The 24585-nt window shown below is 36.1% G+C and overlaps 1 protein-coding gene across 1 annotated transcript in view; it reads left to right on the forward strand.

Annotated features, from left to right (window-relative positions):
• Positions 1-24585, forward strand: part of NDUFS4 (NADH:ubiquinone oxidoreductase subunit S4) — a 49052-nt gene that overhangs the window by 14680 nt on the left and 9787 nt on the right. The window contains exon 2 of the mRNA XM_069777509.1: positions 5981-6059. Within this exon, the coding sequence (XP_069633610.1) occupies positions 5981-6059 (79 nt within the window). The remainder of the gene's footprint in view (positions 1-5980; positions 6060-24585) is intronic.

Consider the following 24585-nt stretch of genomic DNA (forward strand, 5'->3'; position numbering starts at 1 on the left):
TTCTTCATGACATTTCCAGAGGCTTTGTGGCAGGCATTCTCTTCTATAAGACTTCTATTTATTTTTCCATTTATGCAGTCAAAAAACAAAAGCATATAGGGGTTAGACATAAGTTATTCAGCAGATATTTAAGAAGTTCAAATTGGTTAAATTTTAAAGATTGAATACAGATATCCAAAACTACCAAGATAAATGTTCAAGTCACGTGCCTTAATGTCCTTCATCCTGATATCACAAAAGACTTTCACTGCCCATTTTTTTACTGTTTGCTTTTTCCAGTTCAACAGAACTGGTGAATGGCATCAACAGAGCTGGGGCCTCTAATGTAAGAAGGGAATAAGAGACGTATGTTCCCTACAACAAGGAACTCTGCTATATGCTTATTCCACAGTTGGATAAGGTGGTCGAGAAACCCAATGCTGGTGTAAATATTGTAGTGAAGACTGAAGAACTTCCAGTGGCTTCTCAGTGGACCCCTCCATTTTTGTAGCAGAGACGTGGAACCCATTTGTGACTTTGCTGGAACAGCAGATGGTGGTGAAAGGGGAGCACACACTTCTCACGGAAGACACGTGGTTAGGTGATCATAGCATTTGTTTTTCCAGGATATGCACTACCTGTAGAAATTTTGGAACTCTACAAATTCATATTTTCACTAGTAGTCATCATTAATTTGTTCTGTTTTACTGAACTGATGTAAGAGTATTTTTACAAATATTTAATAAGAAGACCGTGTAACGTAGTCTTTGCCAAATTTCTACTCCTGTCTCTACACAGTATAAAAGACATTTAGATTTTCTGTAAGACTCTAAAATAACTAACTGTAGCCATAACCCAGTCTAGATGCAATGTTCAGGTCTATAGTGCCTTTCTAACGATCTGTGCCTTGCGGAAGAAAAGTGGCCTTAACCTTTTTTAAATTCCTCACACTGAAACCCAGAAATACCATTAAAGTGTATTGTTTAATAGCAGATACTAAAGCAGAGTTCATGCTGAAGCAGGACCCAGGATCAGATTGATGGTAAAGAGAAGATTGTATTACACAAAGTTACATTTTAAGTGAACTGTAGAAATGAGTATAATGAAATTACAATAAATGATAGAAATTATTAAATGATAAGTGTAAAATGATGATACAGGATCATGTAAGTAAAGTTCACGGAATTTAAATGCCCAACACAATGGCATGGGTGGGGGAGAAAATACCACTTTCATAATTGCAAACCAAATAACAATTTGAGTGGTGGTCTCTGTAGCCAGTTCTGTAGCTGCTATATGTTCATGCCAAGTTTTCCATGTTTGTTGAAACACAAAGACACCTCTGTATCTGTGTGACAGACTAACATGTAGAGAACAAAGAAAGAATCTTCCATTAAGAGAGTGACCAGAAATTTGAGAGAGGGATTGGGGAGGAGGAGTGTGATGCCAGATGCATATGAAGGAAGAGGCCCAGAAAGACAAAATTCAGCAAGAGGAGAATTTTGCTGTCTATGAGTCCCTGTGAACTAAGTGTGGCCTCTTCACCAGCCATATGGCCAGGCCTCCTGGATGAAATAAAAACTTTTTAGGGACTAGAAAATCTTGTGAAGGCTTGGTTATAATCCAAGAAGCTGCAGATTGGATTAGCCACATACTTTCCCATAGTATCCCACATTAATGTATCTGCAAGATCATAAAGGACATGAGTGACCTTTTTTTATAAACCTTAATTTTACTTTGTCTACATAATTTTGAAGGTTTTTTTGTTTTAAAAGGCTAACTATTATAATAAACACAGGCTTTTACATTTAAAAGCTTGTTTGTTCATCACAGGGGAGCTCACTATAAGAAAAATATTTGGGCAGATCCACAATAGAGCTGTGGCCAGCTTGGAGTCTTGTCGTGCTTTGTTTATTAGATAGTAACTGTGAAGGAAGTTTGTCTGATCTGTGTTTCGAATGAGACATTAATGAGCCTAGAAGATGGCAGGGTTTATTGTTGCTAGGTATTACGTGTAAAACTTTCTGTATAGTTTCTGAACTTTAGAATTATATTGCTGGTCTATTTATTATTATTTAAAGTAGTCTATACAGTAATTTTAAATCAAGAGTTTGATTAGTCTTGGAACAGGGTAAGAAATGGAACTTCCTGCTCTTAAGGCCTCATCCCAAGATGTTTTGACAGGAAAAAAAAATGCATAAGCAGTCAAAAAAAGGCAAAACGGGATAACGTGGACCCACGTTGCTTACAAAGAGAAAGGAAGAAAGCATATTACCTTTCCGGAAGTCAGCAGTAGAAGAAGGAGGAGAACCTTGTGAGAATGGAACTGTAAAATGTATGTTTTATACTTCTGCAAGTTTATCAGTCACAAAAGCTACCTAAAGGTCAAGGTGGAAGTGCGCAGAGGCAAGTATTAATTGGGAATTTTGTGAGAATTACTTTACTGTTAAGGACAGAATAAAAGGTTTAAATTCAGTGGTCACTTAAGTGATTTAGGTTGTAGATTAATTTAATTTGAAGGTAAAATAAATGTTGTAAAGTTTATACAATTTCTAAGGGGAAACTTGAGTGATGAAATGATACTTGTCATTGTGGGAGTTTGAAAAGAGAGAATTGTGTGAAAGAGGTCTGTTTCCTGGTTATCTCCTCAGTTAAGTGCCTGACATTAGGGACAAACTTGCAATGAAACCTGTTGAAAATTAAACAAGCACTCTGGGAATCAAGTAACACTTTCTATTAACTTTTAAATAGTAGTATTTCAGATCACATGATATTTCAGAGTTGCTGGTATTTCTAAGCTCCAGATTACTTTCCTGTGAGAGATGCAACAAATCGAAGTATCAACAGCCTGTCATCTTTAAAGCAAAACTGGTGTTTTATGTGTTTTTACACAGAGTCCCCTCCATGGACTTATGGTTCACATTCCTAGTCTAGTCCAAATGTCAGTTTTCAACCACTTTTCAAATACTAAGTTCTTAAGGAAAGTATGTTCTTTCCAACTCATTGCAATCCAGGGATGGACAGAATGCAGGGCATTTAAGAAATGTACAAGATTGCAAATTCCAGTAACAGTTGGGCTTTTCCCAGAATGATGTAGTCAAGAGGAATGGTTTTGAAAAATGATGAAGAGGAGCAGAAGTTGACTGAGGTTAGTAAACTGTCTGTCTGCTTTTGTAGAAGAAGAGCTATAACATCATGGAGAGATGTAAGGTGTGATGTCTTGCAATTTATCTCAGTTGACAGACACATCTTCTGCAAAAAAAACCAGCTCCCTCTGTATGCAGTGTAGAGGCATCTCAGAGAGAGTGCCCGCCTTTAATCTGGTGGGATTTTTATCCTGCTCTTCCCTATTAACTATAATGGTATGAAATCTCTTTTATTTTCTTTTCCTGCAAATACAGAAATTTCCAAAATGAGCAATCATCTGTGTAAAAACAAAGTCAAATGACATAATGCTGAAGGGCATGGCATTTATTCTTTTCAAAGCTGATTAATGCTTCTCCAAATTAAAAAAACAGACAACCAAATTCAAACTGAATTGTGCTAAATTTTGTTCCCAGTTGCATTTATATTATGAGAAAAAGTGCAATTCTGATCAGCCTTATTACTTAAATCCTGACACACTCAATTCTTTACATATTCATCAGACCTCTCCACCAAACAAAGTTCAGAGAATGTCTTGATTCATTTTAGATTATTTTCTATCTACAAATGACCAATTTGATTGCAAAATCCAATGCCCTTCTTTGCCCATATATTAAGTAGTGTAGCAAACGGTGTATCATGTGAAGTTCTAGAATACCCACAGAATACTGCTTTGACTAAAATTACTGAGGTGGGGAAGAAACTAATTTCATATTACAATGGTTTTGCCTTGTTTAAGGTTGGAAAGTTTGTGGCTTCAGCTACTTACCACTGAAACTCAAGTGTAATGCTACTGTTCTGAAGGCTTTTAGAATAACTTCTCTCCTGGTGTGTTTTTTAATAAGGACCATCTAAGAGTCATTTCTTGCAGCATACTGCAGTATCTGTCTATTCGATTTTTATGATGTATTGCTTTACATGTACAGATTAAAAAATGACAGCTGTGCTGAGCCAGAAGCTCTCTGGGACAGATTTTGAGCTAACAGTGTGGTTATCATTTTAAGGTTTATAAAATTCTTGTGGTCCCTTGCACTTGAAAACTTCATCTTGTTCTTCAAAGTACCCTTCCAGACAGATTTTGTCATCTTAAATAGAAATAGATAAGTTTGTCTATGTCACAAAGTTGGGTGATGCTATAAACTTTGTGCTTTGAGTTTGTTTTTCATGATGCAGAGATTTTTTGAAGTTGTTACTGGCAGATGGAAGGTAATTTAGTAGAGTGTAATCTGTGTTAGAAGTACAGATTTGTGGGAATCTGCATTTGAAATACTACTGAACTGTTGTTCCAGTTGCTTAGTTTTATAAGGTTCTTGTGGCTTTATAGTCACTAATTTCAAATTCCTTTCTAGTGTAAGTTTTACCTCCTAAAAACTTTACTATGCTAATATTGTCTGAAAATTGAATGCTTGTTTAGTTAATGTGTTAAATCCAGTGCAGCTAGATTAATTAAATGCTCAAATTCATATCTTCAAATGCATTCTCACCAGAATTGGCAAAAATTAGGGAGGGATTTGAGATTAGAAGACATGGTAGATACATGTGTTATGGTCTGTTCCTCCAGTTAGGTCTTCATTTTTCCATGGCTTAGTAGAATGCGGTAGAAGATACGCTCTTTTAATTCTACAGGTTTTGAATGATTGTGTGCAAGTTATCTGTTCCTGAGACACTTTTCATGTTACTATTTATTTAACATTTATAGTTTATGTGGGGAAGGGTTAGTTTGGATAGTACTGCAGATTTTCTGAAAGTCTTGGAATTTGGCTTTAAAAGCTGTGGTATTTTTAAAGGCACCTATGGATGGTCTCCTCAAAAATTAGGTAAACATTACCAATAGCATTAAATTACTGGAAGTATGATTATAAATATCCCATAGGCAAAATCTCGAAGTTCATTTGCATCTGCAAGCATGTCTGGCTTCTGAAATCAGGTAGTCTGAAGAACAGTTGAAATGAAAGTGGCTTAGTCCCTCTTACTGTTCAGTTGTCTATATTCTTGCATTTTTGTGCCTCATTTGTTTAAAATTACCTTAATTCAATGTGAAGCGCACCATTAGCTCAGAGAATTGGGCTTTTTGGCTTGTTTCACCTGCTGTTGCATTATTTTGCCAAAAGATGATTTGTATTCAAAGGCCCCAATCCTGACATTAGTGACATAATGCAAATTAAGGGCAAATTTTACTTCTTAATTCAGTGATGTAGAATTGGGTTCTGTGTTTTTGTCTGTACCTTACAGGTTTAGTAATTATGCAAGAAGATTAATCATATTTCTTGGAAACAAATAAGGTGGCCCATACTGATATAGAAATGAAGCAAAACAGTCGTGAGCTTTGCCCACTCAAACCCAGAAAATTTTGTTTGAATTATCAGCTTAGGGTTTGTTGTGTTGTTTTGGGGTTTGGCGTTTTTTTATTTGTTAATATTCAGTTGTTAAAGTGTAGAACTGGAGCTTTACCATTACAAATAGATTTAGGATTTTTTTCCTCTGATGCTATCCTTTTAAGGATCAGAGTTCCAGAATGCTTGCAGCAGCCTTGTATTTTTCTGTCTGTTCGTGACAAATCAGCTACTGTACATTCATATAGAGCAGTACAGTCCTTGCCACTGGCAGTCTCTCTGTGACAGAGAGCCTGTAGGCTGACATAAAGTGCAGCCTGTTGTGAACTGCTAAGTGGGAGTCTGCCAAAAACTCAGCAGACAGAACTAATTGGGGAGAAAAAGGATTTTTGTGCCCTCATCTCTCCCTCTTCAATTTTTTTTACAAGACGGATATTGTTAAAGTAACTTGTTTATGTAAGATTTGTCTGCCTCTATTTTCTCATTGCATGAATCATTTTTTAACTTCAAGTCTTGCACCGCAGGTCACTGAGCACTTCCACATGGCGGCTGGCACAGGACCAAACTCGAGACACGCAACTCATCACAGTTGATGAAAAATTGGTAAGGGTTTTCTACTGCATACTGCTATGATACAGCCTTCAGGGTTATTTCTGCACAATAGGCGTTCAGTATGGTATTCTGTGTTCTTCTAGGAAAGGCGTTTAAATGTGAACTACAAAGCAACAATCCTTCATACATTTTTAAAAGGGGAACATTAGTAAAACATAGGTATGTGAAGGAAATGTGGCATTCAAAGTGTTAAGCAATATAAAATTAATGAGTACCTTGTTTATTATATTATGGCCAAGGACCAGTATGAGCTGTAATTTATAACAAGTTTGTTCTTTTTGAAATTTGGGTATATTTTCTGTATAGTGAAATTATACAGAATTTGCCAGTTTCCTGAAATTATCTTCATTAGGACCCATATTACTAAAGAAACTGTGTAAAGAAGCATGATGCAAGATTATTGTTACTGTGCATATATACTCTAGCTTTTGAATATGCATGAAGGTTAGATTACAACTAGGAACAAATGCATAACATTCTTCTGCTAATCAGTAGCAGATCAGAAATTTGGCAATCTTTTCTTGTAAGTTCTTCCATAATGTGTGGTCTGTTACTCTAGATGCAACCTGACACTTATGTTTACATTATTCAATAGTATAATTTTTGTAAGACTTCTGGGGGGAATGCGTCACAGCAGAAGCATGCTTTTCATTGGTTTTCATATTGCTTTTGAATCTTCAGGAAAAAAAATTGCCATCATATGTACCAGACAGTTCATATTTATGTACTTTCTTGTATCCCTGAAGCTATATTAACTACTTAAGAAATATCTGGAATTTGTGTTTATAAATTGAACATTGGTGATGATAACTACAAGTTGAGACAGCTGAAGTTTAACAGGCTGTTGGAAAAAAATGCACCCAATTTAACAACTCTTTAGGGCTTTTTTTTCTCATGGTTTGTAATATAGATGTAGCAATAATAATTATGGGTAAAAAAATTCAGTTCTTTTGTAAACTTTTTTCTGAATTTAAAAAGTAATAGTATAATTTTCAGTTTAAAAATTAGGGAAGAAATGAGTACTGTATTCTAGTGAACATGATTATCCTGTTAATCTAGTCGCATAACTTGGAATTCAGGAAATTTCATTTAATGTACAAGAGTTCATGAGTCACTATGTAAATAAGATTCACCAAGTCAATAGACCTACATTTCCCTAAATGAATTATGAATTGTGTTTGATTGTTGTAGCACTGTTCTTTAACATTAATATATATATAAAAATAGAGTTTTTATTTTATATATATACATTTTATATAATGTATAATTATACAGTATCTTTCACATTTCCCTATTGTGACTTTGCGTGATGGATAGATCTGGAAGACACTACAGTGTAAAGACAGATCCACAAAATAAATACTCTTTTATCTTCCATTTTGTATTTAAATGTACATTATCCTAAGTAAGGGTTGTACATTACCCTGTCTAGCTATGAGTTTATACTTCCAGTTGAGTTAAAGTGATACTGTTTTGAAATGTAACTATTCTGTTCTCTTAGTGTCAGTGTAAATGAATTGTAAGTGAAGTGGTTGTTTCTAGTGTCATCATATGTTCTCATCAAGTTGAAGACCCTCATATCATAGCTGCTGGGTTTTTTTTTTCAGATCTCATAGTAGCAACCATTGAATAATTTTGTTTAATTTTGATACATATAATGTATCTAAATGATTATTTTATCCTCAGTTCTTTAAGTATTAGGTTAAATGGCAGACTCAATAGTATTTTCCTGCAACTTTGTGCATGTAGGCGTACATTCCACATGCACAAATCTCTTTTTTTTTTTTTCAGATTATTGTAGGGCCTGAAACAAAATGATAGAAAATTAGAATAATATTTTAAAATTTTCATTTGTATATTTAGTTAAGTTTTTGGAGGAGTTTCCGTAATGCCATAAAATATCCAATAATTGATGTTCTGTTAATGGGCAAAAATTTATATCCCATTAGCAAGGAAAATTTTCACAAAGAGGTTTGATGTGGTTTTCAACCCTTTAAGGATTAGGAGGAGTTCTCTAGACACCTGTTAAACCTCATGGAAAAGTAGAGTGCTGTATTAATTTATTTTAGCTTGTTGCAATAGATTTCCTAATTTTAAGTAGGATTAATTACAACCCATTAAAACTAATTTAACACATTATATTAATTTTCTGGTTTTTTAATAATGTTACTAAGCATAATAAATTATTTCCATGCAAGTTGTAATTAAACTATATTCCAGAAGTTGATGCTTAACTTTTAATTAAAAAAGACCCCTCCTCTGATGTTACTGCCAGATATATGCATCTTATTGTTAGAAATCATTATATCATATTTTGATGGATTTGTTGGCTTTGTTGTACTTTTTTTTTTTTTTTTTTAAGCCTGGCATCACCTTATGGCTGTTTTTTAGATGCTTCTCAGAAAGAAGAAGCAAGAAGAGGCAAAAAATGGGATATGGTTATCCTTGTTTGCCTTACTCCTCTTGTAACTTAGTTTGAAACTGAACTCTTCTGTGAGTTGATGTTTACAAGGCTAGTAGAGTAACTCTGTGGTTATTGAAAGCTTTTAACTGCATATAGTAGTTGAATTAATCTATTTCCAGTGTTTTTGTAGACCTTGTATTCCTATGTGTACATGCATATGCTAGAACTTGATCAACAGGGATCCCTTTGAATTATCTAGAGTCCCATTTGGTTCTGTAAGTACTAAAATATTCCTTGTCTTGGAAAACACAAGTGAAATAGAAGGGGAAAGAGCGTCCTGACTTTGAATTATTATGCAGTAGTCAGTCACCTTCTTAGTGCAGCCCAGCATGTGTTGAATACAACAGAAAAATGAGTCCTAACGAAATAGTAGAAAATACAGTAGTTTAGACTACATTCATTTTTCATATTAGAAAAAAGTGGGACTCTCAAATGTAAAAGAAGTTAAATGCTCAGCCTGTATAGAACGCATCCAAGAAATGATATCTCAGTTACTAGCTGTTTTCAGTGAATATTGAATAAAATAAACTTCTAACAAACAGTTAAATCCAAAGAAAATAACGTACAAAATGAACAAAGCTGAACAGAAATATAGTTCTTGCATCACATTTTGAATCTCTGGCCACCAATTAGGTCATATTCCAAGAGTCTGGACAAATAGCTGTGTGAAAAGTAGTCTCTCAAGACCCCACTTGCATTAGGAAATTTGGGCTATAGAGGACAAAGGCTGTCGGCAGCAAATCTCCCTCAGGTCATGTTCCAAATGATTTAACTGTTTGTGCGTATGGAATAACATAGCTTCCATCATCATTAGAAAAAGCTTCAGTGGTTTTGCCTAAAATGGGGGTTTGAACTGTTTTAAATTACTGTGATTTGTTTCAGTCGTTGTAAGTATGGTGCATCAATACTGTTTGTTGTAGCTAAAAGTTGTCCAGGTCAGCATGTGTGCTTTAAGCAGGCTTCCCAGTCAGTGCTGGTAGTGCTGCATTGGGGGTGTCTAGCCTGGAGTTCTACAGGCTAGGCACTTTTGTGAAAGTTGCTGTCTGGAGTTAGAAGGTACCCCCAAATATATGCCAATAAAAGGACTTCTGTCCTGTTCTCGCTGAGCATTTAAGAGTCCCACTTTTTTCTAATATGAAAAATTAAATGATACCAATATTGCAAGAACGTTTCAACATTAGAACAACTGCCAGAAAATACCCTTTGCATCTCTAAAGCAGAATATTCCACTGCTAATATATATGCTGTAGCTCAAAGCAAAAATTATTGCAAGAACAGTTGTAGGGTTTGGTCACTCAGGAGACCCTAGCAACATTGTGGAACTGTGGTTAAGGATCAGCTATTAGTTGCAGCCATGTCACAGATGTTTTTATTCTGTATCAGGCCAAGATAAAATAGGATGAGTTGCTACACAGAGTTAAGCATTCAAGAGCAGTGCTATCAAGTGCAATTGAAATGGTACTAAAGTAGTTTTTGCAGCATTGTGAGAACATGTAGGGACAGACTCTATTACAAGCGTGACAGGCTAACTACAGTGATGGTATTGACATTTCAGCACTTGTCCTGAAATTGTTTTGGTTTGTCTATACTGTTAACCTTTTTCTCAGTAATGGTTCAGAAGTCTCAGTACTGAACCTCAACAGAGGGCCAGTGTCCTTCTGATTGTAGACAAACTCTATACATAACTCAGTAAACATAACTTGCATATGCCAAATTGGGAGCAGAAATTCTGAACCCCTTTTTGAGGATGAGCAGTTCATGCTTTTCAGATGATGTTCAAGAGGAGCAGTAAATGCTGTATACTGCAGCAGCCTAGGCCAAAGCAGATTAATAAGGGGACTTAATGGATGAGGGAAAGGCTGTGGATGTTGTTTACCTGGACTTTAGTAAAGCCTTTAACACCATTTCCCATGGCATTCTCCTGGAGAACCTGGCTGCTCATGGCTTGGATGGGTGTGCTCTTTGCTGGGTGAAAAACTGGCTGGGTGGCTGGGCTGAAAGAGTGGTGGTGAACGGAGTTAAATCCAGTTGGCAGCGGGTCACAAGTGGTGTTCCCCTGGGCTCAGTATTGGGCCAGTTCTATTTAATATCTTTATCAATGATCTGGATGAGGGGATCGAGTCCACCCTCAGTAAGTTTGCAGATAACACCAAGTTGGGAGGGAGGGCTCAAGGGCAGGAAGGCTCTACAGAGGGATCTGGACCAATTGTGTGAGGTTCAACAAGGCCAAGTGCCGGATCCTGCCCTTGGGTCACAACAACCCCATGCAGCGCTACAGGCTTGGGGAAGAGTGGCTGGAAAGCTGCCCAGCAGAAAAGAACCTGGGGGTGGTGGTCAACAGCCGGCTGAATATGAGCCAGCAGTGTGCCCAGGTGGCCAAGAAGGCCAAGGGCATCCTGGCCTGCATCAGAAATAGTGTGGCCAGCAGGAGCAGGGAGGTGATTGTTCCCCTGTACTGGGCACTGGTGAGGCCGCACCTCGAGTACTGTGTTCAGTTCTGGGCCCCTCACTACAGGAAAGACATTTTCCCAAGTAACAAGTGATAGGACAAGAGGAAATGCGTTGGATATTAGGAGGAATTTCTTCACTGAAAGGGTTATCAAGCATTGGAACAGGCTGCCCAGGGAAGTGGTGGAGTCACCACCCCTGGAGGTATTTAAAAGATACGTAGACATGGCACTTAGTGACATGGTTTAGTGGTGGACTTGGTAGTGTTAGCTTTATGGTTAGACTCGATCTTAAGGGTCTTTTCCAACCTAAATGATTCTAATAACTATTGTGAAATCAGTATCAAGAATCTCAGCAGCTTCCTCTTAGCTGTCCAGAGGTAGCAGTTAGTGTCTGTTCTAAGTGTTTACTACTGCATAATCCAGGAGTAGCACAGTATTAACAGAATTCTCAGAACATGAATCTCTTCAGCTATAAAGTTGCGGAAACACTCCAGTCCATTTTTTCTAGAAGACTGCATTATTAGCAAACATCACACGGTGTTTTTGGGATTGAGTCATAGTTTGTTCACCATCCAAATCCCAACTTTGGCTAGGCTTAGAAATTAGTGAAATTGTATAATCTTTGTTTGATTAGAGAAGCATAGACTTTACTATAATAAACAGTGATAATATTGCAGCTTAAAATAAAATATACAAACAAGTGAAAAATAGCCTGGAATGGTAAAACTACTTCAAATCTCAATCTGATAGTCTGCAGTGCTGTGAAACAAAGGACATAGCAAATCAAGCTTTAACATGCTTTTTAAAGTGTGATCATTGCTAGCAGCCTTTCCCAAGAACCGAGAGTATATAATATGCTTTACTGCTTTGGTTTTCAGAGTAATGTGTCATAAAATTATGTGCGAGACAGTGTGACATTGCATTTGAAGACTGTATAGGAGCTGGTTTTGCAACTCAGTGAAGAGAAATACTTGGCAAAGTATGCATTTATTAAAGACAGGCTTACTAGATTTCCTTTTCTTGAAACTACTATTCAGCCAAGAATTCTCCAAGCATTACCACTGTGTTAGATAATAAGGATATAGTGGATGTTCTATGTTTTGGTTTTTCAAAATGCTGTTAACCCCTTGCGGGTTATTCCTTGAGGGTGAGTTCAAGCTGTTCCTAAAGTAATTTAATGGGATAAAAGAATTTGGAATAATCTTTTCTTCGTTTAATCCACTCTAGCTGCAGTATTTATTCAACTGGTTACCATAAAGTATTCAGTTCAGGACAGCATTCCTCTTTAGATGAGGAATGTAACTTACAAATTTTTGTGTGCTTTATATGTATGACTGTGTGATAGGGAGTTGTCATATTCAAAGGGTACGAGGCACCAGGATGGAGATCTGGGGGGGGGGGGGGGGGGTCAGATGGAATTACCCATTCCCTCCCTCTAGCCCCAAATTTCTCTCTTGTAGGTTGTATTCCTTGTATTTATTTTTTCCTCTCAATTAGATCAGCAGCTTGCATTTTGCTTCAGAATAATGAAAAATGAGTGAGAATGAATAAACTTACTGTGTAAAATGAGGTTAATAGAAGTGGGTTTTCCATGCTTCACTTTGCAGGTATATTTTGAGAAATAGTTTCTAGCTTTGGCCAAAATGGCCTTGTATATGAAGCCTGTGGTTTGAAGAAGTACTTTTCTTCCATCACAGTTGTGTCAAGTAAGCAGGTGACCAGCTTATTTGAACTGTGTTGTACTTGGGATTCAAGATAAAAGAAAAGTTGTTTGCTGGTGGTTTATAAAATATTTAACACCGTGTGTCTTGTCCTTACATTGCACTTCATATGCAGTACTTAGTGTTTGGTTTGCATTCAGTCATCTGCAGTTGTGATGCTTGACACTTGAATGATACTAGTTTCCAGCACAGAAAGTGTTTAAGGTATGAAACCACATTCTAGAATTATTTCAAAACTAAATGTGTTCTTTCAATAGAAGTTAAATATTCAAAAGAGAAAACTGTTTGCAAGTAAAAATACATATACATCTACTTTAATAAAAGTGCCTAATTTAAGAGTGGATGTGCATAGAGTTAAAAACTTAGACCTTTACTTCTTGTGGTCACTGATAGTTTATTTGTGAATCTGCATTTTTGCTGCACAACATAATCTTTTAAAAAGTTCTTTTTCTATTTTTTTTTCTTTTTTTCTTTTTTTCCCCTCAGTGAAGACTAAGAAGTTCTGCTCTGGGAAGGAAAAAACTGTCTTGGATAACTTTGTCAAGCAGCTAATGTGAAATTCAATATTTTAAAGGTTTTAATGGTTTTGGGGATGGTGGTAATCCTTCTCACTTCATGTACACCATGCTCTTCTGCCAGAGCATATATTTATTGCTAAAAAGTGATTTTTTGTTTTTTATTTAAATAATTTGGCAGTTCCTTCTCTATAGTTTTGGCTGGCAGTTGCATTTGGTGTTAAATACAGTACATGCTCAGGTGTAGTTGTGTGTGTAGTTACCAGATTATCTAGCTATGTACACGCTTTCAGTACTGCAAATTCACTATACTTTGCTGTTTGGTAATTAAATCCCTCTTCAGTTGGAATATTCTAGCTCAATTCAGCCTATACTGCTTGCTACAACTTGTTTTTGTAAGCAATTGTAGTTTGATGAAGCTTGCAGTGGTTTAGAAAACCCGGTTGGCTGGATACCAAAAAAGAGCTTTCTGTAAGAATGTCTGCAGGCAACAAGTTACTCCCCATGGTAAAGAAGCTTTCTATAAGTCTGACAGTCCCAGTAAAGAAATTGCCATCACTTTTAGGTGTCTTTTAAGAGCAATAAATATTGCTATATTACTAAATTTCAGCTTGAGATAATTTTGTTTTTCAGTTTAGAAAACTACATATTTTGCAAGTAGCCCAGAACGTGGTATAAAGTGATACATAGTTGTATCAGTGAGAGAAATCACACTCTCATCCCTATGTAGGTTTATTTTGGTTTTAGGATAGGGTAAAGGATTTGGATTTCTTTGTCTGAGAGCCTTTTCTTTTGGTACATGGTAGTGCTATCTCTGCTGGGTATTGGAAGGAGGAGTGTCTGAGATTGAGGTTACACAACCTTCTGACATTTCAAGTGTCTTGTTTTGTCTGGGCTTCCTTCGTGCAGCATTCATGTAGAAAAATTTCAAGGCTTTAGTGTGGGTCAAAGAACATGTCTCTCTGAAGGGTATGCAGATGATTTTGTTTGTTTGTTTCATTATGTAGTATTTCTTTTTCTATCAAAGAACACAGGTTTTGAAGAGCTTGCTATGATGGCTGCTCAGAACAAATAAAAAGAGTGTCATTGTGCCATGTTTAGTTTGTCTGGCTTCCAAAGGGTTATTGCAAATACTTGTTTGGTTTTGTAAGTCTAAATATGAAAGCAATGTTTCTAATCTGCTAGAAAGAATAAAAGTAAGCCATTGATATAGTCTAGTAATCAACAGGAGTAAGAAGTAACTTCATTTTTTGGAGCTGTTTTGTTGAGTAGATTTGCTTTTTAAAGACTAGATAGTATTTTCATGTTCTTATAAAACAATACCATTATCTGAACCTCTTCTAGAACACCTAAGTTAGTATCTCCTGTTATGAAGTATTTCTGTAGATGACATGAATTCTTCTTGTCCTGTCAGGAATAGTGAATAATCAATTCCTTGTAGAGTGCTTGCTTTTCTGTTCAGTCAAATGTGTCTTTCTGCATTTTTGCAGTATGTCTAAGTTTTAGATTTAAGACACAAATCCTAGCCTAACTAAGAAAGTTCTATGTACAGGCTTGAATGCTGTTTCTAGTCATAGAGTTCTAGCTGAATCATTTTATCAAGTCAGAAGGGAAAAGCTTTCCTTCTTTGGAAAGCCCAGTAATCCTGTGGGAATCCTTGAACCTCTTGGTCATGCTGCAAGAGAGCTTGGTGCTTCTTCAGTACTACCTCTTTCTACTCAGAAGATCAATGATGGAATGGAACCAGATGCTCTTCCAGTTCTTGATGGCTTGTTTATGACGTATCTTTGAACTACTTTAATGGCTGCTTTCTCAAATTAGGAATGTTAACCTGTGTTAGGTGTGGACATGGGCTGTGGAGAAAGCATCTGATGTTCAGATCCAGAGTTTTAATATGCAATTTAGTTCTTGTGTTGTGAAGCATGCACTGCATGGAAATTGAGCAATCTCTTATGTATCTTTTTAGCCTAGTCAGTTCTATTCACTCCATAAAGCCCATTGGCTTACATTTAGTGCAAAAGAAGATCTTTGCTTGATGGGGAAATAACTTTTATCTTATTACCTGTTAGCCTGAAAACTGGGTTAACAAGTGAAAAGAAGCTGAGCTATAAAGAATTTCTACAAAATGCCAGTAAGACATACCAAATACAGTATTTTTTTAAACAATGTTATAATTACATTGCAAATGTTTTTAAAAAACTAAGACTATCATGAGTAATTGTGATTACAAACATCTGAAGAAGTGGATAGTTTTTCCTTACGGATTCATTTTATAGATGTGAACATATATTCATGTATAAAAATAAAAATATTTTTCTATATAGGCCAACATCATCATCATAAATCATATATTTTAAAGTTTTCACTGAGTAGCATGTTAACCAGGCAGAAGCTTTTTTAAGATCAAAATTGTAGTTTGCGCTAAAATTTTATTCTTCGTTCTTCTGTTTTGTATTTTTGTCTTAGGTGCATTTTCTCAGGCCCGCATTTTTGTTGCCATGTGCACTCCATTTGAAAGCATTGTTGGGTCAACTAATTCTGTTTCTCCGATAAGGCAGAAGTTCAATATCTTATTCTGTAATGTCTGTTTCCAATACAAATGCTTACTTTTTTATCACTGTTTAGTAAGCACAATTGTACATTGTACACTTCTTTGCTGTTTTTCCCCACAGTAATAGAAAACTGAATGGAAAGATGTAGTGTATCAAATTGAATTACTGAATTTAATTGGTGACGGGTTTCTTTCTATTGTATCAGGAAGTATAAGAGCATGATTTCTGTCCTATAAATAACCTTAAAGGCCAAGCATATGAAAGCACAAATTACAGGGACAGACTTCTAGATAGAGCAAGCTAAAGACAGTTTGTGAAGTAACATTAATGCATTCTAGTTATGATTCAGCTGTTTAGAGAGAGACTGTAGAAAGCTTCCATTCTAACTAACCATATAGATAAATTTAAAGAAACCGTTTTTGTCCAGTGGTATTAAGCTGTGTATTTTATTGATGATGTTGAAACAGTTGAAGCCCCATCAACCCTTCCCATCCCTGCCAGGGAATAATGACTGTGTTACTGTTAGAAAAGAACCTTCTAAAACACATTTAAGGCTTAAAAGCTGTGTGCACTAATTAACAAAATACAGTGAACATTTAAGCTGTTAATAGCCACAACATCCCTGATGCATAGACCTTCAGTATGCTAACACTGCATAACAGTTCTCTATTGTGCATCTCTTTAACTAGGGTAACTGTGTCAGTTCTTTTCTTGCTTCACTACCTGCTGTGTATGGAAATTATGTACACTATTTAGCACTTGCTTTCAACTTTTAAAGTCCATGCATATTACATAGAAGCATTACATCTTGCATTAGGGTAAGGGACAGCTTTTAACAGGTCTGGCTTCCTTGTAATTTCTTAAATGCAACTTTTCTTCTAAAAAGCATGCACCAACAGGGATTTTGCTCTAAATTTGCATTTCTTGATTAGGGATTTGCTTCTGTTTTTCTTCCTTATGTCTCACACCACTTGTTACTATGTGCAAAGATCTGTTACAGAGATCACCTTCTTTATAAACGAGATGTAAAGGATAGAGAATGTGCATCACAATGAGGGCAGGCATTGGTTTACATGAACTCAGGATTTCTCAATATTGTTCTTAGTAGCAGACCATGCACTAGTATGACACTATCGTCAAGCTAAACTTTAAAACACTGCTTTTTGCCTTTTTTTCACCCCAACCTTCAATAAATGTCTTTTTTCAATAAACAAAAGCTTAAATAGTTTGTTAAATTTTAACCCTCAAAGTTAAATGGTGTTCCACAGCTACCATTAAATAGGGAATTAAAAGAACACCAGAATGCATGATAATGAAATAAATTTTTAAAAAAATTATTATTATTTGCTCTAGCTGCCAGCCCAGGGAGATTGTTAGCTAGTTGAAACTGAATCCACAATGGATGTTTCATATACTGTAGTGATAATCTTTCTTGCGACTTCATCATAGGAAATCTTCCTAGAGTTATCAAGTCTTAAGACTTTGCTGTACAATGAAATTTGAACTCAACAGCTCAGACCTTAGGATATTTGCTGTCCAGATTAGAGTGTGAATTGGCCAAGGTGTTCCTGCTTCACAGGAGCAATTGCACTGCTTAATGTGTAAGTAGTGTCCCAGTTCACTGCTGGGCTCTGAACATCATGCTCCCTTGGGCCTTGCAGCCTGAACTGGTAAGGGAGCTTTCCACAAAAGGGAGAAAAGGAAGCCCAGCTACACATTTAACACAGATTAGCCCCCTTCCCCTCCAAAGGCTGAAGATGATGAAACAAGTGGAAAATTTCTTAATGAGTACTTTAAAGAAAGCTTTGTAAGGTTTTGAAATGGGCATAGAGCAGATCAGAACTGCTCCTTTTCTTGTTCCTGACAGAATTCCTGAAAAACAATAACTTTATAAAATTCACTTAAGTCATATGCTTGTTATTTATTTTGTAAATACAGGTAACTTTTAACGGATGTTAAAGACTTCACTAAAATGGAATCAGAAACACACAAAAAATACAGAAATTATTCCCAATGTGCAAGAGTAGCCTGAATTTTGACTCTCACTTAAAATGTGGAAGACCCCACCCTAAGCTGCTGGTTGGGGCTTTGGATGTCCATGATAAAAACTACATTTTATAGACTGGAAGCTCATGTGTCATCTTTAGTGAATAACTCACCAAGATATTCTTGAAATATTACATATAGCTTTGCAAGCCAGTCTGCGTATTGTGACTTATGCTAAGAGTATAGCATAAATAATCAGAACTGCAAACTGAATAAATTTTAATTGAAAGAATATACCATCACTGAACTACAAGTGAACTACAATATAGTATATATTCAATATTATATACAAAATTGAACTAATCAGGGGAATTACTACAAAGCTGTCTATTCTAGGTGGGCCCTAGCTACTAATACTTCTGTCTTCTTTCCCTTAGAGCTCCTTCCTGCCTGTTTTTTTTTTTTTGTTTTCCAACTGAGGAACGGTATCTGGAAGAACAGTTGGTTATGGTGTTAAAGCAATAGAGTGTTGCTGTAACTGTAAATTAGTCTTGAGAGGAATTAGATAATTTCAGTTGTTCAATTATCCTTTTTCTAAATACAAGTAAACTAAGACTGCCCTTCTTTTATTTGAAAGGTCACAGTCTAAAAGCTTTGTTGTAGTCTTATTCATAACTAATTGATTTTTTGGCATGTTTTTTAATCTGAGGATTGTGAAGTTCTTGTAGAATGCTTGAAAGTTGTGCACTGTAGAAAAATCTGTATTTTTAAATGCCTTGCAGGTAATAAAAAAATACCAGCCACTTGTGTGTGTGGAAGCAAAAGATTTGCTTACATATGCTTTGAATGAGTTCTAGAAAGTATGTTCTCTCTAAATCTTGCTGTGTTACAAGAAAAAGTAGTTTACAAGATCTGCTCGAAGTAATTCAGGCTTTTTTCCCACCTTGTTTGAGATAAACACGCTGTTTATCATTTTCTCAATTTGAAGAATGTCATGACCACACTGGAGTCTCTGATGACTACTAGTAGCAACATCAATCTATTTTTATAAACTATATTCTCCCCTGACTGCCCCTACTTTCCTCCATTTAATAATGATTTTCTTAATTTCATTCATACGGAGAAACTGCAAAGTGTAAACCCACATATTTGATCCCCCCTCTCTTTAATTTCATGATACTTACCCAGACAACATTTACAAAACTAAGACATACTGTTACAGGAAAAAAAGTACATTGTTAATAATTAAATAATCATTTTGTCTTTCTCTTTCATTCTTTCTTGGCAGAAATACTATACTGAGCATGAAATATCCGTCTGTGCTGGAAGTGGGACTTACGTGTTTCGAATGTTTCATTTTTAAATTTCTAAAATGTTGTTTACCTGTCCATCAAGAATGCAGGCTGAATGATAGGTATTTTTTGCATGTTTGTCAAGAAAAATGCCTCTCTGTTTTGAGGCTCGTCACTGAGAGGTGCAAAATCTGGGATTTTTGTTTTTATTTTTAGTATTATGTTTCAAACTAACAAGTCAGCAGCTTTTGCCATAACTTTTACCATTGATCACTTTTATAAATACAGTCTTTCTATGACTTCTGCAGGAGACAAAAGTGAATACAAAATTTGGGAGTGCAATGCAGACTAAGTAACGTGTTTTAAGATGTGAAAGAAGGGTTGGTGTGGGGCAAGTTTTCTACTTAGTGTGAAGTCGTGTTCCAGTTTGTAGAGAGCACCTGGGATTTTTAGAAATCCAGTCAAGTATTCCTGTTTACTCTTTCTTCCTGTTCGCTCTGAACAAATCCAAGTGATGTTGGTTTAATCGTGTGTGGGATGTGTTATGCCATTATCTTGGTAGTATCTCACGCAAGCAGCATGGAATAATATTGAGCATGCAGAATATTGGGAAAGTGGAGTGAGCCTTTGTGCAGTGGGATGATGGAAGTTCTCAAGGAGGTTTTGCAAAAACAATGAATGCTTAGCCATCTCCTCGGCTGTGAAATACAAACTGATGAATAGGGTTTGCTGAAGCTAACAGCACTTGCGAATGTTGGACTGTTTTGGTTGCTGACACCTCCTTTGCACAATGGCAGTCAGTAGTCTAAAAAGTATTGTAATAGACTTATGTTGATTCCAGTAATGTGACAATTTCTGCTTCTGTTAGACTCACTTCTCAGCATAGCCTTTTCTCCATACCCAGTTTCTCTTTAGCATTTTCTGCAAAACTGCCTATGGAAACAGATTTTCTTCAAATAGAAGCTTTCATGCAATCATTATTATTACTGAATACTGTTTCCTCTTTACAATGTTCGGTTTTCTTTTTTAAAATACGGTTCTTTCACTTCTTTTCTCAACTTCTTTATTAATTGTTCCGCAGAATGGTTAGATGGGAGAACATGTTACCAGTAACACCATGTTGTACACAGATGACTGTGATAATGCAAAAGGATTGTGAAGCCTGAAAGAAAACTGTATTCTGTGTGATACAGAGTTTCCTAAGGGCAAATATGCTTTTTTCCCTTTGTTATGTCTGTAGCTGTTAGATAAGTGTTGTCTGACCACATTTAGTTCATTCTGCTCCATTTTTCCACTTACAATTTGCATAATAGATTCTGTTCTCTTACATTTGTTTCAAAAATACCGTCCGTATTGAAGCATAGAAACGTAAATGTTCTCATCCTGACTTACAGCCTAAGCAGCTGAGCACACTAAATAAAAAGCTCCTTTCACAGCAGCTATTTTGTGAGTATTATGCAAGACGTTCTGTGCTTTGATATAACAGCTCCTAAAGAAAGTGTATTGCAACATGAATGTATAGCAAAACTTTATGCACTTAGTCTGGTAAAACAAGTTGGGGGTGGGGAAGAGAGCAAGCTATTGTAAACTCCTGTGAAGTACAGAAAACTTCTACTTTCCCTCCTTTCTAACAAGTGTAAACTATTGAGGTTAAGTAGGTGGGGCAACCGGAAGTAATTACTAAGGCCAGTGGCATTTTTGTGGTTTAATAAAGGCAGAAGCTAATTATTCAGTTTTTATTTAAGTGAAATGATGCCAAAAAGGAGGTTCCTGCAGAGCAGCTGCACTCCTTCAGTGTTACCCTGATTTACCACAGACACAACTGTCACAAACAGAACTTTTAAACTTGATATATAGCCACGAAAGTAAGGAGGCCTTTGTCTGGAGTGCCTGCAGAAGAACTCCTTTATACAAATCAACCGGCAGATGACGGACAATGATGAAAATTTGATTCTTTGAAGTCATAATGGTCATTGAAATGTGTGAAATTCTGGTATTGAAAAGAGAGCAGCTAGCAAGACTCTAAATCCTGGGTGGTTGCTGGAAGCTTGCTGGGAGGTTTTTCTGTGTTTTGACATCAACTTCCCATTGCTTGTTCCCTGTTTCCTTTATTAAAGAAAAAAGAAGGGGGGGGGGGTGCTAAACAGTAGATAGTTGATAGTGGTTATGTACAGTTTTTGTCTATGCATGGAAAGAAATGTCGTAAGAGAAACATGACACCTTTATGTACACCTGACCCGTCTATTCAAAACCACTTGTTTTCAGAGATACTTTCAATCATTTTGTCTCTTACCTTGAATTTTGTCTCTTCCCTTGAATTACAGAGTTCCATTTCTTGTCCCCTTTGGAATTTGTGCCATTAGTGGAGTATTTAAAAGAAGGAAATTCTCATTTCCTTTAAAGTCATCTTCATGCCGAATACTGCTTTCATTGACACTGCCTCTGTGAACCAGTTTTTCTCCCCACTGTATAGCACATTTATCGTTTCTTATTACTCTTTGAGAACAGCTTTACCAGACTTTCTACCATGAAAAGTGTTCTTAAATAGTGCAAGTTATAATAAAGACAAAACCTCTTCTTAATGTGTAAGCAATTTGATGTGATATATGTTGTTTAAAAAAAATGAGTGTTTTGTCCCTCTCAGCTTATTCCAAGAGCCAAAATGACTTAAAATTGAGTATTTTTTTAATTAAAAAAAAACAAACTCAGAGGTTGCTGTTTAAAAAAAACTCCTCTATATATATTAAGAAAAACAGAATGTCAGAATGTACCTTGCAGATGATAGCCTGTGTTAAAAATGTGAAGCAGTGTTGTTAATTTCTAGTAAAGCAAACCTATACAGTTCAAATCTCATCTTTTATATTGTCACCTTATTATTTAGAATTTGAATGCCGAACACCTCACTAATATTTTAATATGCTAATATAGCAAAATTCAGTAAGGAACACTTAAAAAAAAAAGATAGTAATGTGAAACCAGCTGTCAAAAACATCTTTGTTTTGGAAAGTTGGTTCACAGGTAGTTTCAGTGAGAACTTGAACTCAGAACAAAGCACTGAAGACACAGTAAAGAGTTCAACCCAGTGCAGCGTAGTTCTTTTCAAGTATTATATTGTTTTAATGGCATCTTGGAGCGGGAGCTTTAGCCCATTGAAATGTCGCTTAAAGGACAGGTTCTTCTGTCACTAGCTGGAGCTGTGTGGATGAAATGATCACAATAGAGTGTTGTAATGCATTTTAAAAGTGTGAGAAATCAGTTTGTCTAGACTAAGAGTGCGCCTACAGGGAATAGGAATTTTAGAGCTTCTGTGCTCTTTAGGTGTCAAGTATGTGATAGATGCCAAGCCTTTTTATTCCATATCTTTGGCAACAGCTCAGCTATGCTACAGTACCTTACATGTCTACAGCAAGCAGAAACAGTGATTTTATGTCAGGACAACTTGGGCTTCAGAAACCAGAAACTCGTTGTCCTAACAACTGTCTGTTCAGTTGCCAGCTTTAAAATGGGGAAGATATCAATAAACAATTGCTAGATTCCTAGAAGGCATGGAAACTTTAGCTATAATGAATCAAAGTATGAAGAGCTAGCAACACCATGTAGGTATTTGAGTTTCGGAAAGTAGGCAGGTTTTAGTTTTCACCTTGAAAAGATTTTTAGGGGATGAATCCTATATTATTAGTGAAATAACTTTGATTTGGAGCTAAATGAGTGCCCGAAAAAACGCGGCTTGAAGGGACTTAAGGTTTGTCTGGGGTTTTGGTTTTATTTTCATCCAGATGAACAAGTCTAGGCATTTCTATACTACGTTTACCTCATAAATATAGCATTTGCTGTTTTTTATACTCTTTTTAGATTGTGTTCTGTGTGCACCAATATGTAGTATGTTTATGATTCTCTGGTGTGGAGGCTTCAGAAGAGGAAATTGTATATGCCCATAATGTTATTTAACATACTATCTTATTTTAATAATTCCAGATAATTCTGGCACAATTCAAAACCCTCTAAATATGAAGCATAAAAATAATAATGCACATATGAGTTGCGGAGAATAGTAATAGAAAAAAAAGGTCATAATTTTGAGCTATTTTGAAGGTTGCATATTTGGAGGTATTTGATGATAACAAATCCAGTATTTTTGCACACAGCACATTATTTCAGAGGGAAAAGAGAAATTTTTTTGTGAATATTCTTACATTTTCTCAATAGGCATGTCTCTTAAATACAGAAATAAAGGCTAATATAGTAGCCTATTCCTATAAACAGGCAAGGTAAATGTTGAAGCCCCACCAGACTTTACTGCAGGTAAAAAACCCTTTTTGTTAAACAAAGCACTTTGCCAATTCAAATAAGAAAACTGAAAGGTATTTCCTTCTAAAACTGTGGTTTAAGCTTCAGCAGTCAGAAATGCCAGGCTGTCAGGAGGTGTTTCACATATGTGTTGCAACATTCCAGTGACTGGTAGTGTTTCTTTTTCATATCAGTGCTAGACTCATATTAAAAATAAACATTACTTGGTCCTAATGAAAGTATCTGTAATGGAATTGTTAAGATATTTTGATGATTTCTTTTGGTAGTCTGTGTAGAAGTGTCAGAAGTTGGAAAATTAGTGTACATGCTTGTTTGTTTCCCCTGCTATTCTAATTGGAAATGCAAGTCAGATGCTTTAAACTTGCTCCCTTGTGTAGTTTTGAGGGGCTGATCTCCCCAAATTTGTTTTCTGAAGTAAAATGAAAAATGAGACTTGCCTCACTTCAAAGGATGATCTGGTGACAGCACCAAGAGCTTTTAAGTGTGCCACAAAACAAAATCCCACAAAGTTAGTTAGCTACAGACATGTAAAGCCACAGTGTTTTATTTAAACTTGTTTGCCTTTTAATTCAAATCATGGCAGTACTGGCAAGATGAGTTCAATATGCCCGAAGTTTTGCTGCACTTTTGTACCGGTTTATTATTTGTTCCTGCAGAGGGGAGGAGAGGGGAAGGGAGGGGAGAGGCGGGAAGGGCAGGGCGGGAGACCAAGGAGCTCCCACTGGCCTTTTAAGTATGTAAGGAACAGGAGTAGTTTAGCATCCTTAGAGATGGATTTGATGTTTGATTTCACTCTTTACTAGGGTGAACTGACAGGTTAATTTTATGTAATTACTGTTTAGTTTTTAGCGAGAAGGTTCACTTTGATTGTATTGGATGCTGCTGAGGGTAATTTTTCACAGCAGTTCTTGTGAGGTTTTTCCCTATCTTACTCTTTGTTAAAGTCAGTTAATATTTTTAGGTTGCTTTTGTGATCTTCCAGTTTTTATCTTTGTTAGGTTTATTTGTTGAGGGGGTCACAAGCCAAGCCTTCCTAGAGGAGGGCATCCTACTGACTGTATACTACGTTACAAGCCTTTTTTCTTTGAAGGTTGGAATCTCCTGAATCCTTTTGTCCTCACAAAAATACTAAACAATGTTGCCAGTATCAAATGTTCCTATCTTGATCTTGAACATCAACAGAAGAATTGACTCTCAGAAGCTAATATTCATAGCTTGAAACATGATGA

This window comes from Haliaeetus albicilla, chromosome Z, assembly GCF_947461875.1.
Source record: "Haliaeetus albicilla chromosome Z, bHalAlb1.1, whole genome shotgun sequence".
Lineage (NCBI taxonomy): Eukaryota > Metazoa > Chordata > Aves > Accipitriformes > Accipitridae > Haliaeetus > Haliaeetus albicilla.